The sequence below is a fragment of the Miniopterus schreibersii genome (genome assembly GCF_964146895.1).
Source record: "Miniopterus schreibersii genome assembly, chromosome: 13".
Taxonomy (NCBI): Eukaryota; Metazoa; Chordata; class Mammalia; order Chiroptera; family Miniopteridae; genus Miniopterus; species Miniopterus schreibersii.
Genome location: NC_138113.1, coordinates 41,602,111 through 41,618,155, shown reverse-complemented (window position 1 = coordinate 41,618,155; position 16,045 = coordinate 41,602,111). Strand labels below are relative to the sequence as shown.

The 16,045-nt window shown below is 40.3% G+C and overlaps 1 protein-coding gene across 3 annotated transcripts in view; it reads right to left on the bottom strand.

Moving 5' to 3' along the window:
- The window catches only part of DGUOK (deoxyguanosine kinase), a 32,693-nt gene extending 16,942 nt beyond the window's left edge, over positions 1 to 15,751 (bottom strand). The window contains exons 1-2 of one of the 3 annotated variants that reach the window (XM_081156812.1): positions 15,519 to 15,745; positions 4,967 to 5,079 (exon numbers count right to left, since the gene is read on the bottom strand). In XM_081156812.1, coding sequence (XP_081012938.1) covers positions 4,967 to 5,079; positions 15,519 to 15,741 — 336 coding nt within the window. In that variant the 5' untranslated portion in view covers positions 15,742 to 15,745. Of the gene's footprint in view, positions 1 to 4,966; positions 5,080 to 15,518 lie in introns of all 3 variants that reach the window. The other 2 variants (XM_081156811.1, XM_081156813.1) reach the window with 2 other exon arrangements.
- Positions 15,752 to 16,045: the final 294 nt, after the last annotated feature.

Genomic DNA, 16,045 nt, shown 5'->3' with positions numbered 1-16,045 from the left:
ATTAAATCTGTATATTACTTTGGGTAATATGGACATTTTTAACTATGTTGATTCTTCCAATCCATGAACACAGAATATCCTTCTGTTTCATTGTCTTTTTCAATTTCTTTTAATAATGCTCTGTAGTTTTCAGTATATAGGTCCTTCATATCCTTTGTTAAGTATATTCCTAGATATTTTATTCTTTTTGTTGCAATTGCAAAAAGGAAATTTTTCCCCCCCATTTCTTTTTCTGAAATTTCATTGTTAGTATACAGGAATGCAGCAGAAATAAAACCACATGTATATGGGCAAATAATTTTTGACAAAGGAGTGAAAAACATACAATGGAGAAAAGAAAACCTCTTCAATAAATGGTGCTGGGAAAACTGGAAAACCTTATGAAAAGAATGAAACTAGACTACATTTGTCTCATGTACAAAAATTAATTAAAAATGGATCAAAGACCCAAATATAATATCTAAAACAATAAATTACATAAAAGAAAACATAGGTACTGAACTTATGGACCTTGGTTTTAGGGAAGATTTTATGAATTTGGCCCCAAAGGCAAGGGAAGTAAAGGCAAAAATAAATGAATGGGACTATATCAAACTAAAAAGTTCCTGCACAGCAAAAGAAACCACCAACAAAATAAAAAGGCAACCAACTGAATGGCAGAAGATATTTGCACACAGCAGCTCCAACAAGGGGTTAGTATCCAAAACACATAAAGAACTCAAACAACTCAACACCAAACAAACAAACAACCCAATTAAAAAATAGGCCGAGGATCTGAACAGATACTTCTCCAAGAAGACATACAGCCCTAGCTGTTTGGGCTCAGGGGTTAGAGCATCGGCCTGTGGACTGAAGGGTCCTGGGTTCGATTTAGGCCAAGGGCACATACCTTGGTTGAAGGCTGGATCCCTGGTGCATGTCCATGTGGGAGACAACCAATGGATGTGTCTCTCTCACACTGATGTTTCTCTCTCTCTCTCTCTCTCTCCCTTCCACTCTTTCTGAAAAAGCAATGGAAAAAATATCCTCTGGTGAGGATTAAAAAAATAAAAGAAGACATACAAATGGCCAACAGGTACATGAAAAGATGCTCAACTTCACTAGACATTATGGAAATACAAATCAAAATCACAATGAGAAACCACCTCATACCTGTTAGAATGGCTATCATCAAGAAAAGTAACAGAAAGTGTTGGAGAGGTTGTGGAGAAAAAAAGAGCCCTCATTCACTGCTGGTGGGAACGTAAACTGGTAGAGCCACTATGGAAAACAGCATGGAGGGTCCTCAAAACATTCAGAGTTACCAAGACCCAGCAATCCCTTTCCTGGATATCTACCCAAAAATTTTGAAAATATTTATTCACAAAGATATATGCATCCCTATGTTCACTGCAGCATTATTCACGATGTCCAAGACATGAAAACAACTGAAGTGTCCTTCGACAGATGACTGGGTATAGATGTGGTGCCTTTACACAGTGGAATACTACTCAGCCATAAGAAAGGATGAAATACTGCCATTTGTGACAGCATAGATGGACTTTGAGACAATCACGCTAAACGAAATAAATCAGTAAGAAAAAGCTAAGAACCATATGATTTCACTCATTTGTGGGTATAAAATTGGTACTCACAGGCACAGGCAACAGTGTGGTGGTTACCAGAGGGAAGGCTGGGGGTGGGGTGGGTAGTTAGGGATAAAGGGGGCCAAATATATGGTGACAAAGATGATTTGACTTTGGGTGATAGGCATGCAATGTAATGTACAGATAATGAATTATAGAAATGTACATTTGAAACCTATATGATCTTATTAACCAATGTCACCCCAATACATTTAATTTAATAAGTAAATAAATAAAATAGCAATAACCAGGTTGAAAAGGATGATGGGAAGACAGATCCCAGTCACAATAACAACAAAATGTATAACCACTCAGGCACAAACTAAACAAGAATACTACTGGGACAAGTAAATAACTATTTGGGGAAAATTAGACTCTTATAACTTTTGTTTTTTGAAGATCTAATTTGCTTTTTTAGCAATCATAAATCAGGCAGCATCCCATATAGCAAGTAGAAGGGCACTTCCTAGACTCCTACAACTTTAAAAATAAACACAGAGAGTAAAACCATAAAAGCAAGAGAAAGAAATGTAGGTGCATGTTTTTATAATCTTGGTCTGTGAGAGGTTTTTTAAACTTTAACATCAAAGGCAGCAACTATGAAGAAAAAAGAAAGATTTGAGTACATAAAAACTTGTTAAGTATTATATTGCAAAATACATCATATATAAAGATTTTTAAAAATGACAAACTGGGGAAAGTATCAGCAGTATATGACAAAGTTAAGATACTTAACATACGGTAAGTTCTTATGAAGCTATTACAAAAATGTAAATATCTTGATAGAATTTAAAAAACCCAAGAGGTTTCAATAGGGAATTCACTAAAGAATACTAACAAATGTCCGACAAACATAAAAAGATGTTAATTTCATTGGTATTCAAAGAAATTAAAATAGAACGACACACCATTTTCTTGCCACTCCCATTAGCAAGGATGAAAAAGAATAAATATCCAGTGTTGCTGAAAGTATGAGGAAATTGGTACAACTTTTCTGAAGGAAAATTTTGGAAATTATAACAAAAGTGTCAACAAGATGCATAATTTTTGTATATCAAAATTCCAGTTCTAGATTATCCTAAGAAAATACAAAGGGACACAAAATTTAGTTATTAAAAAGAATAAAGAGACCAGCCAGCATGGCTGAGCAGTTGAGCACCAACATCTGATCCAGGAGACTGCGATTCAATTCCTGATCAGGGCACATGCCCGGGTTGCGGGCTGGATCCCCAGTAGGGGGCGTGCAGGAGGCAATGACTCTCTCATCACTGATGTTTTCTATCTCTCCCTTTCCCTTCCTCTCTCTGAAATCAATAAAAACATATTTTTTTTAAAAAAAGAATAAAGATGTAGCTACAAGGATATTCATCACTGTAACATTATTTATAATAGGGAGAAATTAGAAAACTAAATATTTAAAATAAAAGACTGGATAACTAAATGATAGAATATCATATTATGTAGTATGCTGCCACCATTAAAATGATATTACTATGAAAGGAAGACCTTGTATATAAAATGACATGCAGGTGACAATCACAATTTTTGTTTAAAAAGAGTAAATGTATATATGTTTTATACATTTATGTAAGTGGAAATAAATATATACATTTTCTCTGTAGAAAAAAATCTAAAAGGAAAAAATATTAATTTCACCTCTGGATAATGGAATTATGAAAGTATTAGTTATTTATTGCTGCATAACGTATTGTGCCAAAATTCAGTGACTTAAACAAAAACATTCCATTATCTCAGTTTCTATGGGCGAGGAATTTGGGACCCAGGTTAGCTGGGTGGTACTGCCTCAGGGTTTCTCATGAGGTTTCAGACAGGATGTTGGCTGAGGCTACAGTCACCTGAAGACTTGACTGGGGCTGAAGGATCCACTTCCAAGAAGGCTCACTCAACATAGCTGTTGTCAGGACTCAGTTCCCTGCTGTGTGGGCCTCTTCATAGGAGGGGATACTTCATGACATGGCAGTTGGCATCCCCAGAGCCAAAAGTGATCAAGAGAGAAAAAGACTAAAGATACAATGTCTCTTATGGCCTACTATAGAATGTCACACTGTTATTCATGCTACATTCTAGTTATTAGAAGTAAATTACTAAATCCAGCCCACCCTAAAGGAGTTAAGGTTAATCTCTTGAAGGAAAGAGTATCAATGTGTGGACCTATTTTTAAATCCCCACAATAAGTGACCTGTGGCATATCCAGAAAAAGAAACATAAAAACAAATATTCTCAATAAGCATTATGTGCCTGCCAAAAAAGGTAACACTCCTGAGTTGGAATAATAAAAAAACGGCACCCAGAACAAGTTCTATGATATTGAGGACCATTTAGATTACATCCAGAATGTCCTGTTCAGCTCTGAGTACCACTCATAGTAAATTCTAAGTGGAAAACTAACAAACTGGAACTCATTATCTAGATAAATTTACTTTAGAATGAGGAAAAGCCTGGAGGAAAATGGTGTTTGGCTTGAAAGAAAGACTTGAGGGGGAGAAAGAGCAGGTGAATCACTGCCTTCAACTATATGAAGAGTTGCCATGTGGAAAAGTTAAAAGGTTTAAGAGGCAGAACTTGAACCAATGACTCAGAGTCACAGGTATGCAAGAACTTTCTAACTGTTGTTAAACACCAGAATGAGCCACTCAGTGAATGCTCCCATTGGCTGCAGGGGGAGTCCTTGGCAACTGAGGCAAGATACTGCCATACCCTCAGCTACCTCTAAGGTTCATGTCCAGACTGGTATTTCCTTACACACACTAATGTGGCTGGTGTTGAAACCAACCCGATAGCTTTTCCCAAAGCAGCAGACCTGACACAAGGGCCTAAGCCACGAGGCATAAATGAAACGTACAGTGCTTGGCACAATATAGTGCTTGGTACATAGTATATGTTTTATAAATGTTAGTTATATCTGCATTGATTTCAGAGTGTGACAAGGTGCTTTCTAAGGTCCTTTCCAAGTATTAAGACTTCATAAACAAGTTAAAATCACTATAATTAACTATTAATTCTGATGGTCAGCTTCAGGAATATACTTAGGGGTAGGAATGACAAAAGTAGTCTTCAAAGCCAGAATGGCTGGACATGCTTTGGGAAACCACACAGAACAGAAGCAGTCACTTATGCAAACATGTAAACACCACAAAAATCAAAACTAAACATATTCAAACAAGTCATATCCTCTCTGGTATACGTGGTCTGCTTTCTGGAAGGAAGGTATTTTAAAAAGGATACTCAAACTGGGCTACTTCACCCACTCAGAGCAAATTAGATTATTACAATTAGTTTACTCACCCATGCCTGCCAACTACCCACAACTGAAAACTTACATTTTGCGTGCCAGCAGCCTGGACATTCTGCCATGTTGCTACAGGTTCTGTAGCTACGTGCCACTCTGGGTAACTTTTCGTGAGTAACTTCACAAAGGTGGACTTTCCCACAGCTGCAATGCAAACAGCATGTATTGGGACACTTCCCAAACCAGGGCTGAAGGAAAAGGCGGCTACTCAATTCTGACCAACTCAAGGAACAATTAGCAGTTTTTCCAGTTTCAAAACTCAGCAGCAGCCATGCCACTGTGAGACTGACAATGGGTCAGGCCACTCTAACCAGAGTCACCATAATGAATGCAGGCAACAGGAAGGAAAAATACTCCTAACATTTGATTTGAAAGTTTACTGTCCCAACTTCCCAGAGGCAGAGAGTATTTAATAACAGTTAAAAATGTCATAGACTGTCAAAAGTAGATGAAATGAGCTACATAAGTTGTAAAGCTTGAACCATAGTCCTATTTATTCTGTGACAGCGTAAAAACTGCAAGTTTTTCAAAATAGGTTATGACCCTCATTCATTCAACAAATCTGACCAATGCTCAGGACTGCCTGACACTGGGGGTATCATGATAAACACAGGGTGGACCTTGCCCTCACAGAGCTTATATGGAGATAGATACTAAACAAATACTCAAGGAACTAGTAACAAATTAAGTGCTACATAGAAAAATGCAGGGTGGCTCTAATATAGCTCAGGAGGTCAGGGAAAGCTCCTCTGAAAAATATCTGAGATAAAACCTGAAAGATAAGGTGTTAGCTAGGATGAGGGTAGGGGAACGGTAATCCAGGCAGAGAGAGCAGCATGAACAAAGGTCAGGAAAAGAGAAAGAACTAGGCACACAACAAGACATTAGAGAGGTCTATGTGTGGCCTTGAAAAAGCCAGTGAAGCTAGTGTGGTCAAGTGAGGGGAAGTGTCACTCAAGATGTGTGTGGAGAAGCAGGTAGGCAGGCCGGGCGAGGTCATGCAGGGCCTTGTAGTCATAGTAAGAAGTTTGAATCTATTCTAAGGACAATGGGAAGTCAGTGGTGATGGGTTCTAAGCAGGGAGATGACAAATTTCCATCTCATTTTTATATTTTTATATATCTTTATTGATTTTAGAGAGAGGGAGGGAGAGGGAGAGAGAGAGAAACATCAATGATGAGAGTCATTGATTGGCTGCCTCCTGCATGCTCCCTAACTGGGGATCCAGCCCACAACCCAGGCATGTGCCCTGACTGGGAATCAAACCTTGATCTCCTGGATCCTAAGTTGATGCTCAACTGCTGAGCCACATCCAGCTGGGCTCCAGCTCATTTTTAAAAGATCACTCTGCCAGCTGTGTAAGAATGGACTGATACGGAAGCAGGCAGACCACTTAGAAGGCAACAGTAGCTAGAACCAAGGTGATGGGAGAGGCATAGAAGGCAGCAGATGCTTTGAGAAATACTTTGGAGATTAAATCAACCTAGTACCATAACATTCAAGTTATCCTTTCTCATTTACACCAATGTCTGACCCCTATCTTCCTGAGCTGCAGACTTCACTACCCAAGAGCCCTCCAGACATCTCTACTCAGATGTCCCACAAACACCTCAAAGTCCATATATTCCCTAAATGAACTCATCATTTTCCCCACCAAACTTAGTTCTTTCCTTTCCCACACCTCAAGGTATGGCAGCACCATCCACTCACTGTCAGAACCTCCTTCTCTGCCAAACCTCAAGTGGCCACCAAGTGCTTTTTTACCTGCCTTTTAAATTCCCCCTTTCGGTCCTTTTCTCTCTATTCCCACCTCCTGCTCGAGAGCCAGGATCTCATCATCTCTTTCCCCTCCAACTCTGGCCTTGCCCTCTTCAGCCCATCATTCATACTGCAGCTACAGTGAACACAAAATAACAAGTTTAAAACTCTCTGACAGCTTGGTATTGCTTTCATGACAAACCCAACCCCACAGCGCGGCCTATGAGACACATCATGACCTAGCCCCTGCATATACCTCTGGCCTCAGCTTCCCTCCAGGGATCCTGAGCTCCTTCTGCACCAAACTCCTTACAACTCCAGTCATGCCATATTCTCTGCTGCAAGTGTGACTGTACATACGCTTTCCCGTTTCCTGGTACACTTCCTCTCCTCAGCTGGCCAACTCCAACTCGACCTTCAAAATCTGCTTAGATGTACCTCCTGTGTGAAGCCTTTCCAGACCCTGACACTTCTAAACTGAATTAGCTAATTCTCCTTTTGTTTGGCCTGGCATTCTGGGTAAGAGTCCATCACTGCCAGTGTAATTGCATTTCTCCAGGTAGAAGATGGGGCTCCTCCAGGGCAGAAACCAAAGCTCAGTGTAATGACCTGACTAAATAAATAAAACACTTAATACATTATTAATTTCAGTTCCCTCTGAACCCACATTTGTTAAAAATAAAAAATAAACCTTAAGAGTGCTTTTGGAACTTCATTTCCTCTATTGGAGGTGACCTTTCTCAAGTAAGTTCTACCCTTAGGAGAAACCCAAATGGAACCAAGAGAAGAGAGGGAGGCACCCCTCCAGACAATTTTACCAGCCATTCATGGCTACTGATCAGGAGTGAAGAGATGTCTCAGCAGAAGAGCCCACACATCCAATATGTGACATTTATTACACACCACTCCAACTCCTCTCTGAAAACACAGGGTAAGAACAACATGAATCTATGCATTTGTACAGTCATGCTCATCTCTCAGTCCCACCACCACTTATGAGAGCTTTGCACATTTGCTCAGCCTCTGCTCTTCCCACACTTCAGTGATTAAATGACTTCCCCTGCTTTTCTAGGCCTGTCTAAATCACCTCCCCTACCAAGCCTAAGGTCCCACCCTCTCCCAAAGTTCAAGGCTTCTCTAACTTACACCAAATTCCTACCATACTAGGCAGTTGAATCAGACGAAATATTTATTAACTACCTAAAATATGTTTAGAATTATTGTTTTGTTTCGTGCATCTTGATTCTGGTTTCCTAACAGGATCTGAATCTCTGAGGTTGGGCCCCAGAAATGTACATTTTAAAAGTATGCCCCAAGGGATCCTGATACACATTTATTCTTAAGAATGCTATCTAGAACAATCTAATCTAAATCAACAGAGGTAGTTTATTAAAAATGTAGATTCAGAAACTACACACTAGACTACTAAATAAAACCCTCTATGTTTGTCATGGAGTACCTAAGAGTGGCAGGAATTACAAATTGGCTGAGTTTGTATACTACCAGATACTTGCCTCTTCCGAGTAGTCCCTAGTTTAAAACATCTGGAAAAGATGGTCAATATTTAGATTGCAGATTGCTGATTAAGTCTAAAACATGGTCCCTGCTATCAGCTGAAAAGCTATTTTAATTATTAGCTGGGTGATACTGAATGATTTAGAATTATTTAAATATTAAAAACAATTACCTAAGAAACTAGTGCATATGGAAAGGAAGGGCACTGCAGGTTAGGGAGTGCCAACTTTACCTCTGAGATCAGACGCTATTAGTTCATTTAAGAGCAGTCAGGACTCTCAGAAACCAACGCATGCCACTTAAACACAAAACCCGGAATGCCAACAAATTAGATCTAATGGGAAATACACAGTCCCAATTACTGGAACAATCACCAGGGCAACATCTCTGCCCTGCACCCCACTCCCCATTCCAAAGCTTTTGGAAAGCCAGTTGAGTAACCAGAAGCCAGTTTCAGCAAAGAACGACAGTAAGTGGTGGTGGAAGGTCGTAAAGAATTGTGCCATCCACACTGTTGCTGAAGGCTCGGAGAACATGGGTCATTTACCACAGGGCTTTAGTTCTTAAACTGCATTATAATGGAACTCAGCTGTGCCAGGCACTACCCACAGATATGGAATAATAATTAAAAAAAAATTCAAAGTTATATGTTTATATTAAAACCAGACACAGCATAACCTTTTTTAATGCTATGATACCCAATCCTAACAGTTTTTCCTACCTGCTTGGATCTTGATTTTTTTTTTTTTTTTTTAAAGATAAATGTTTTAAAGTGTTGCCAGGGGCTTCCCAGTGGTGTTTCCGGTGGTGTTCGCTCGCTCTCCACTGCTACACTGGCCTCCTCCTGGCGACCAGAACATTCATGTCCACTGAAAGCCACTCTTTCTCATGCAACACTGGACAAACTGATACATTCCTCCCTTTGTTTGGTCTCTGTGCAGAGCACCAGCCCTATGATATCATTATCACAATATAGTTAGATCCCAGCTTAATTGCTACCTTTCAATATACTTTTTAGTATCATGAAATTTGGGAGGTATCAGATCTCAATATCAAACCTTCCCTTACAGCCCTGGCTATCCTTGCACTTTATTATATGTGCCAAGACTTGAAAAGGGGTGGGAGCTACTTTCTTAGCATATGTTACTTCAGCGTGTTGATTTTTATTAGCACCAGGATTGCTGTTCCACAAGCTGGACCAGAGTTCTATTGTTAATGTTCATCTTATTTCTAAGTCATGGTTTTTTCCTCCCACAAATTTTTCTATAAACTACACTGCCTGCTATAATTACATTATGCTAAAATCTAGTATGAAGATACTATCTGATGTAATACCCAAAATAATACATTATTTTAAATTTAATACAGTTGTATTTCATGGGAGACTCTTAAATATATCATCACCTCCAAGCATTTTCTTCTCCAAAACAAAATGAAAAACATGAGGAAAAATCCATTTCTGAAACCTTCTACCAAAAAGCAAACAATGGCAGTAAATATAAAACCGTCTATCTTTAAACAAAAATTCTTCGAAGAAAATTAAAGCCTTTATTTCAGGAACTTCATTTGGTGCTGCATTCATTCACTTAGTCATTCAATCAAGAGATACAGCTACTAAGTGGTAGGTACTGTAACTAAAATGATGAACTAGGCTGAGACCCTGCCCTTAAGGAACTTATCTTCCAACCCTGAATCTAACTAAGTACCCAGGATCATATAGGCTCTGGGCCTACAGGCAGTCTGGGAAAACTTTCAAAAATCACTCAGTAGGCTTAAAAGAAATTTAGTACATTTTTTCCCTGATTCTTTTTATTTTCTTTTTATGGGAAACTATGTTTACCAAAAAAAAAAAAAAAATGTTCCTCAGGGCTCCCAAATACTACCCCAATCTTCCATTCTGCCTGAGCCCCTCGCCAATCGGGAACGCCCTCCTCCCCTACCTTGCCCACCAGCTGATTCATCCTCTCGCTGCTGCCTTCTCCTTGAACTGTCTCCAGCTCCTTTACCTCTAGGCAGTTAATCACTGCCTGCTCCGGTGTACCAAGGTATTACACTATAATTACCTGTTGACTCATCACTCTCTCCAGCTGGACTGGAAGCTCACTTTTTAAGCTAGACTCCCCTTATTCCCTTTATACCCTGAGTATCTAGCCAGGTACAAAGAATGGAGACGAATGGATGAAATGAGGTGAATCACAGAAAACAGACTGCAATTTATAATATTTGGAATAAATAGCTCTTCTTCCCCTTAGGATTCTTTGCCCAACTGGTTATATTCAATAAAAGTTGAAGATGCATATTGGTGACCTTATATCACTAATCTTGAATGCCTGAGTAAACATATTATTAGGGAAGCTCTCCATTGTTTTAGTATAAGTCTCTAGACTGAAAATGTGTAAAAGTTTCCTCTTTTCTGGTGGGGTCTTTAAAATCAAAGTAAGAATAGTCTGAGATGACTCACTGACAGTATTTCAAATAGCGCTCCTTTCTTCAATTTAGGTTTCTAATCATAAAATAACTGGTTTGGGAAGGCAATACTACACTTTAGTGATTAATACACTTTAAAAAGATAGGCTAGGTATTTTATTTTTTATAAGGTATTCTAGGTATCAAACTTTTCACTTTCAATTACACATGGGGTATGGCTTCACAACTCATGCTAGATGCCATTAGTTTTTATTTCACTGATCCATTTCCCTTACACATGCTGCTGTCCACACCTGCAGGATCAGAATAACAAGATTTAGAGCAGTAGGGTTACAAGAAAAGCCACTCTAAAGATGTCTAACTTTATTTAGGACGGGTTCACCTTGCCCTGTTCAGGTGTCCTAAATGGATCCTCTTATTCTGATTTGTTTAAAGATGCCACCTGTGTTTAGAGAACCAAAATAACTCTTGATTTGATTTTATTAGCAGTTTAAAACACTTCCTTTGTGGGTACCAGTGACTAACTTCCATATGGGTACCACAGCATAGGATTCAAGCAAGCTGGTAGACACTGAATGAGTACAGTGGGTCAGGCAGGGGGTCAGGTGCTAGTAACACAAAGATGACTAAGACACTAAGTGGCCAACGCAGGAAAGATGTTGAATGTGCAAACAATCTCTACAGAACTCAAGTGCTATAGCAGCTGTGGGTACAAAATGTTATGAGAACACACAGAGGAGGCAGTGACTAATTCTGTCTGGAAGAGTCATCAGCGTGTGTGGGGTGATGGAGAGTAATGGGACAGGGAGAACTAGATTAAAGAACCCCAGTCGACTTCTCATTAGTCACACTTCCCTTGGGTAACTGCATTCACTTCCAAGACTTCAACAACCACCCCAAGTCAACAACTTCATACATGAAATCTCAGCTCCCATCTCTCCCTTAGCTCCAGGCACATATTCTAATCTACCTCAGAACATCTATCTCTATATGTCTGAGACATCTCATATAAAATACATCTTTCTTACCTCCCCAGACTTTCTCTTCATTCCCATCCTCAGTTTTCAGAGTTAGTGTCCAAATTATAAACTTCATGGTCATCTTCTATGTCTCCTCATCCCTCACCTCCAAGTGGCCACCAAGTCCTATCAATCCTACTTCCAAAATCTCTCAAACCATCACTTCTTCTCTGTCCCTCCATTCCTTCTGTGGAGGCCTGCATCCTTCCTCCCTCCAACTACTACAATAGCCACAAAATGAATCTATCTACTCCAAATTCTGTTTCTATTTATTCATTAAACTGGATACAAGGCATTATGGGTACTGCAGCAAACAAGACATGCAAAGAAAGTGTCTGCTTTGTGGACCTTTCTTCCTATTTGCCCACTCTAGTCAATTTTCTTTTAAGAATTAATCTGGTCATGGCACATATTGGCTTTAGGTCTTTAATAGCCTATCACTGCCTACAGGAGAAACTCCTAACATGGCCCACAAGGCTGTTCAACATCTGGCAAATCCTACTCGTCTAACCTCTTGTTCTGCCATCCTCTCATGGGCCTTTTAAATTCCAGGCACATCCAGTTACTTCCCTATTATTAAAACTGCACATTTCTTCAGGCTTTGCTTTAACAAATGTTACTTCCTGTGGCTGGAACACTTTTTCCTCTTCTCCCCCTTGGGAAATCCTACCCCAGAGATTCCAAGTTTCCATGCCCAAACGTTGCACTCATCACATGGTATATAAATCATGTTTAGAAGTCTGCTTCTTCCACTTGGCTGTGAGCTCCTAAAAGGACAGGAGCTGTATCACACATAAGTCCACCTTCATAGTAGACATTTGGTGACCCTTGGCTGCATGAGAAAGCAAGGAAGAAGCATAGAAATCGGAAAAGGTTAAGAAGCAAAGTCAGGAAAATTGGGAGAGGCAGCTCACACCTCACCTGATGTCCTGTCCAAAGTACTTATTTTGTGAAGTACTTTGTACCTCTCTGGGCTCTAAGGATAGAGCTTCCTTTGAGGGCATGTTTCTTAAAGAACAGGACAGAACATCTTTGAACACCATCAGGTAGATAGCAGAACCCACCCTTCTCATTCCTTTCAATGTTTCTGATTTGGCTAGAGAAACACAGAGAGCCATGGGTACTGGTATCACTTTAAATTCATTACCACTAAGTCCAAGTGGATCCTTAACGCCCCTCAGAAATCCTACATTTCTCCCTTTCACTCACTAGAGTCAATACTCATTTACATTTCATGCTCCCCATTATTAGAAATAAACTGTGCTCCCAGCTAAGTCCAAACTTGCCCCACTTGGTCTATAGATTCCATTCCTTCCCACTTACTAACATCACCCCAGCAATTCTATCCTCTCTTCTGTTTCATCGTTTTTCTCCTTCTCTACCAGACCATTTCTAATTTCTCTAACAAAAAGAAAAAAAGAAAAACCATCTCAAACCCTCTTCTCATTTGTTACCGCCCCATGTCTTTCCTTTCTAGAAAAACCTCCAGTTGCTTAACCCACTATCTCCAATTCCTTACTTCCTGTTCTCCTTGAGCCCTTGCCAATCAGATTCTCACCCTTATAGCTCCTAAAAATTGTTCAAGTTCACCAAAGAGCTCCATTAAAGAGCATTACACAGCTGATCATTCCCTTCCCCAATCAGGTTCTTCTCTTAGCTTCCGGATATCATTTTCTTTTGGTTTTACAGTAGTCATTCCTTCTCAGTTTCTTCTGATGGTTCCTTCCCATCTCCCCAATCTTTTTAACATTTGTGTGCCCCAGGGCTTAGTCCTTTCCATCCACACACATAGTCTCCTGGCTTTAAATACCTCCTACATTAGTAACTCCAATCCAGGGAGACTCTGAACTCCGGGTTCATATATCCAACTGCCTATTCAACATCTCCAATTAGATACCTAATAACCATATAAAAACTAACATGCCTAAAACCCAAATCTTGAAACCACTCCCTGCCCCAACACTGTTCTTCCCATTCTCCTCCATTTAAGAAAACCAGAATTCCATCTTTCAAGTTACTCAGGCCAAAATGATTGGAGTCATCACTGACCCCTCTTTATCTCACTCCACGTCTATCTGTTAACAAATCTAGTTAGCCCTACCTTAAAATGTAACTAAACTCCAATCACTTCTCACCATCTCCTCTATTACCAACTCACTGAAAATTACCATAACCTCCTGACACCTTCAACCTTCAACATATCTGCCAGAGTGATCATTTTATAATTTAAGTCAAATCGTATCACTTGACTGCTCAAACGTTCCAATGGCTTCCCATCTCAACCAGAGTAAAAACACATTATGGACTACAAGGCCTATATACAATCTGGCCACCTCTTATCTTCTGACCTTCTCTCTCTCCATTCGCCCTCTTGCTTACTCCACTCCAGCAACAATGGATTCTTCCTTCCTGTTCCCTGTACACACTTTCCACCTCAGGGCCTTTGCACTTGGTCTTCTCTCTGCCTGATTCTTCTCTCAGTTACCCACATGGTTCACTCCATCACCTTCTTCAAGTTTTGCTCAAATGTCACCTTCGAAGTCTTGACTGCCTTTTTTTTTTTTTTTAATATCTTTATTGACTCCAGAGAGAGGAAGGGAGAGGGAGAGAGATAGAAACATCAATGATGAGAGAGTCGTTATTGATCGGCTGCCTCTTGCACTCTCCATACTGGGGATCGAGCCCACAACCCGGGCATGTGCCCTGACTGGGAATCGAACCTTGATCTCCTGGATCCTAGGTTGATGCTCAGCTGCTGAGCCACGCCTGGCCAGGCTGGAGTCTTGACTGTCTTGATTACCCCATTTAATACTGCAGCTTCCCTCAATACCTCATCCCTGAATTTTCATCACACTTATTACTACCTAACATATGTTTTACTGGCTTAATTTACGTTTAGTGTCTATCTCTCCCTATTGAGTTCCATGAGAACAGAGATATTTGTTCTGTTCACTGCTGTATCCTCAGGGCCAATAACAGTGCTGGCATGTGGACGTGGCTCAAAGGGTTATTTGTTGAATGAATAAAATGAGAAATTCTCAGTTGACTGCTCGGCTTTCTTTGACACTCAACACTGCTAATGCCCTTTTAGGGCTCAGCACCTTAGCAGGTAAATGCATCAAGTCAGAATTTAGTAATATTAAATTGAAATGTTTTGCTTTCATTGCTTTTTATTTAAGATACTGGGTTTTCATTTGCTCTTTAAGAATCTTTAACTTAATACATGTTTTTAAGCTTAAAAAGTGAGTTTCTTCTAAGAAAAACATTAATAAACTATAGTGGGACTAGCAAAGAAACATGACAGAAATGGTGAAAGTGGTATCTGAATGACTGAAGCTTAGCAACTCTCTTACGGTAGAGTTACCAGATAAAATACAGGACACCCAGTTACAGATAAATAATGAATGGTATTTTTAGTGTATGCCCCCAAATACTGCATGGCACACAACTGCACTAAGAAATTACTCATCTAAATCCTATTTTAAATGGGCATCCTTTTTACCCCTTTATAATCTGGCAACCCTCTCTTAGGAGAATAAAGAAATTACACCAAGCTTCTTGTCGTTTCCATTTAGATCTATCCGTACAAGCTAGCTGAACTCATGTCCTATCAACAGACTGCTTGGCTTTGATTCCCTGTGGGAGAGTATTGTGGAATGACGTTTTAAAACCAAAGAGGCAGAGGTCCACAGTGCATTTTGGGAGGGGAAAGGTCCTCAGAACAAGCAGCCCCGCCGCGTTAAACTGGAGGAGGAGGCAGGGAGGAGGGGGTAGCAGAGGGGTTGAGGGCCCAGCTCCCTTCCTCAGCCTCTCAGGCACCTGCTCAGCGAGGCCAAGGCTTGGCAGCCCCTTTCCGGCCCTTACCAATGTTGCCTTCGATGGAGAGCCTTCGGGGCCCGTGCCCCGCGTGCAGGCCCTTGGAGAGGGGCACGCCCTCGAGTGCGGTCTGAGCCATGAAACCGGAGGGTGCCCGCAGGAGCCTCAGAAATCGCCTGCCAGCGACCATCCTACACAGGATCCACGCAACAAACAGTTCCGCCGAGAGCACTTCCGCTCCGGGGAAGGGCGTCCATGCGTTTCGGCGCATCTCTGACGTCAAGAGACGGACGGGCGGGAAAGGGGAGGGGTGGAGCCGAAAGGACCTCCCTGTTCTCGCGATGTTTGTTGAGACGCGCTGTGAGAAAGAAAAATTGAGTTTGGGTTGCAGGAAAGTTTGCTGATGACAAGGGCATGATTAACCTCTATTTGCTCGTTGGAAAATTTTATTTTATTTTTATTTTATTTTATTATTTTATTATTTTATTTTATTTTATAGAGACATAACAATTCCATCGCTTAGCATTTTTTGTATAACTTTAAAAATTTTCATAACTAAAGAAAAATTAAGGTAA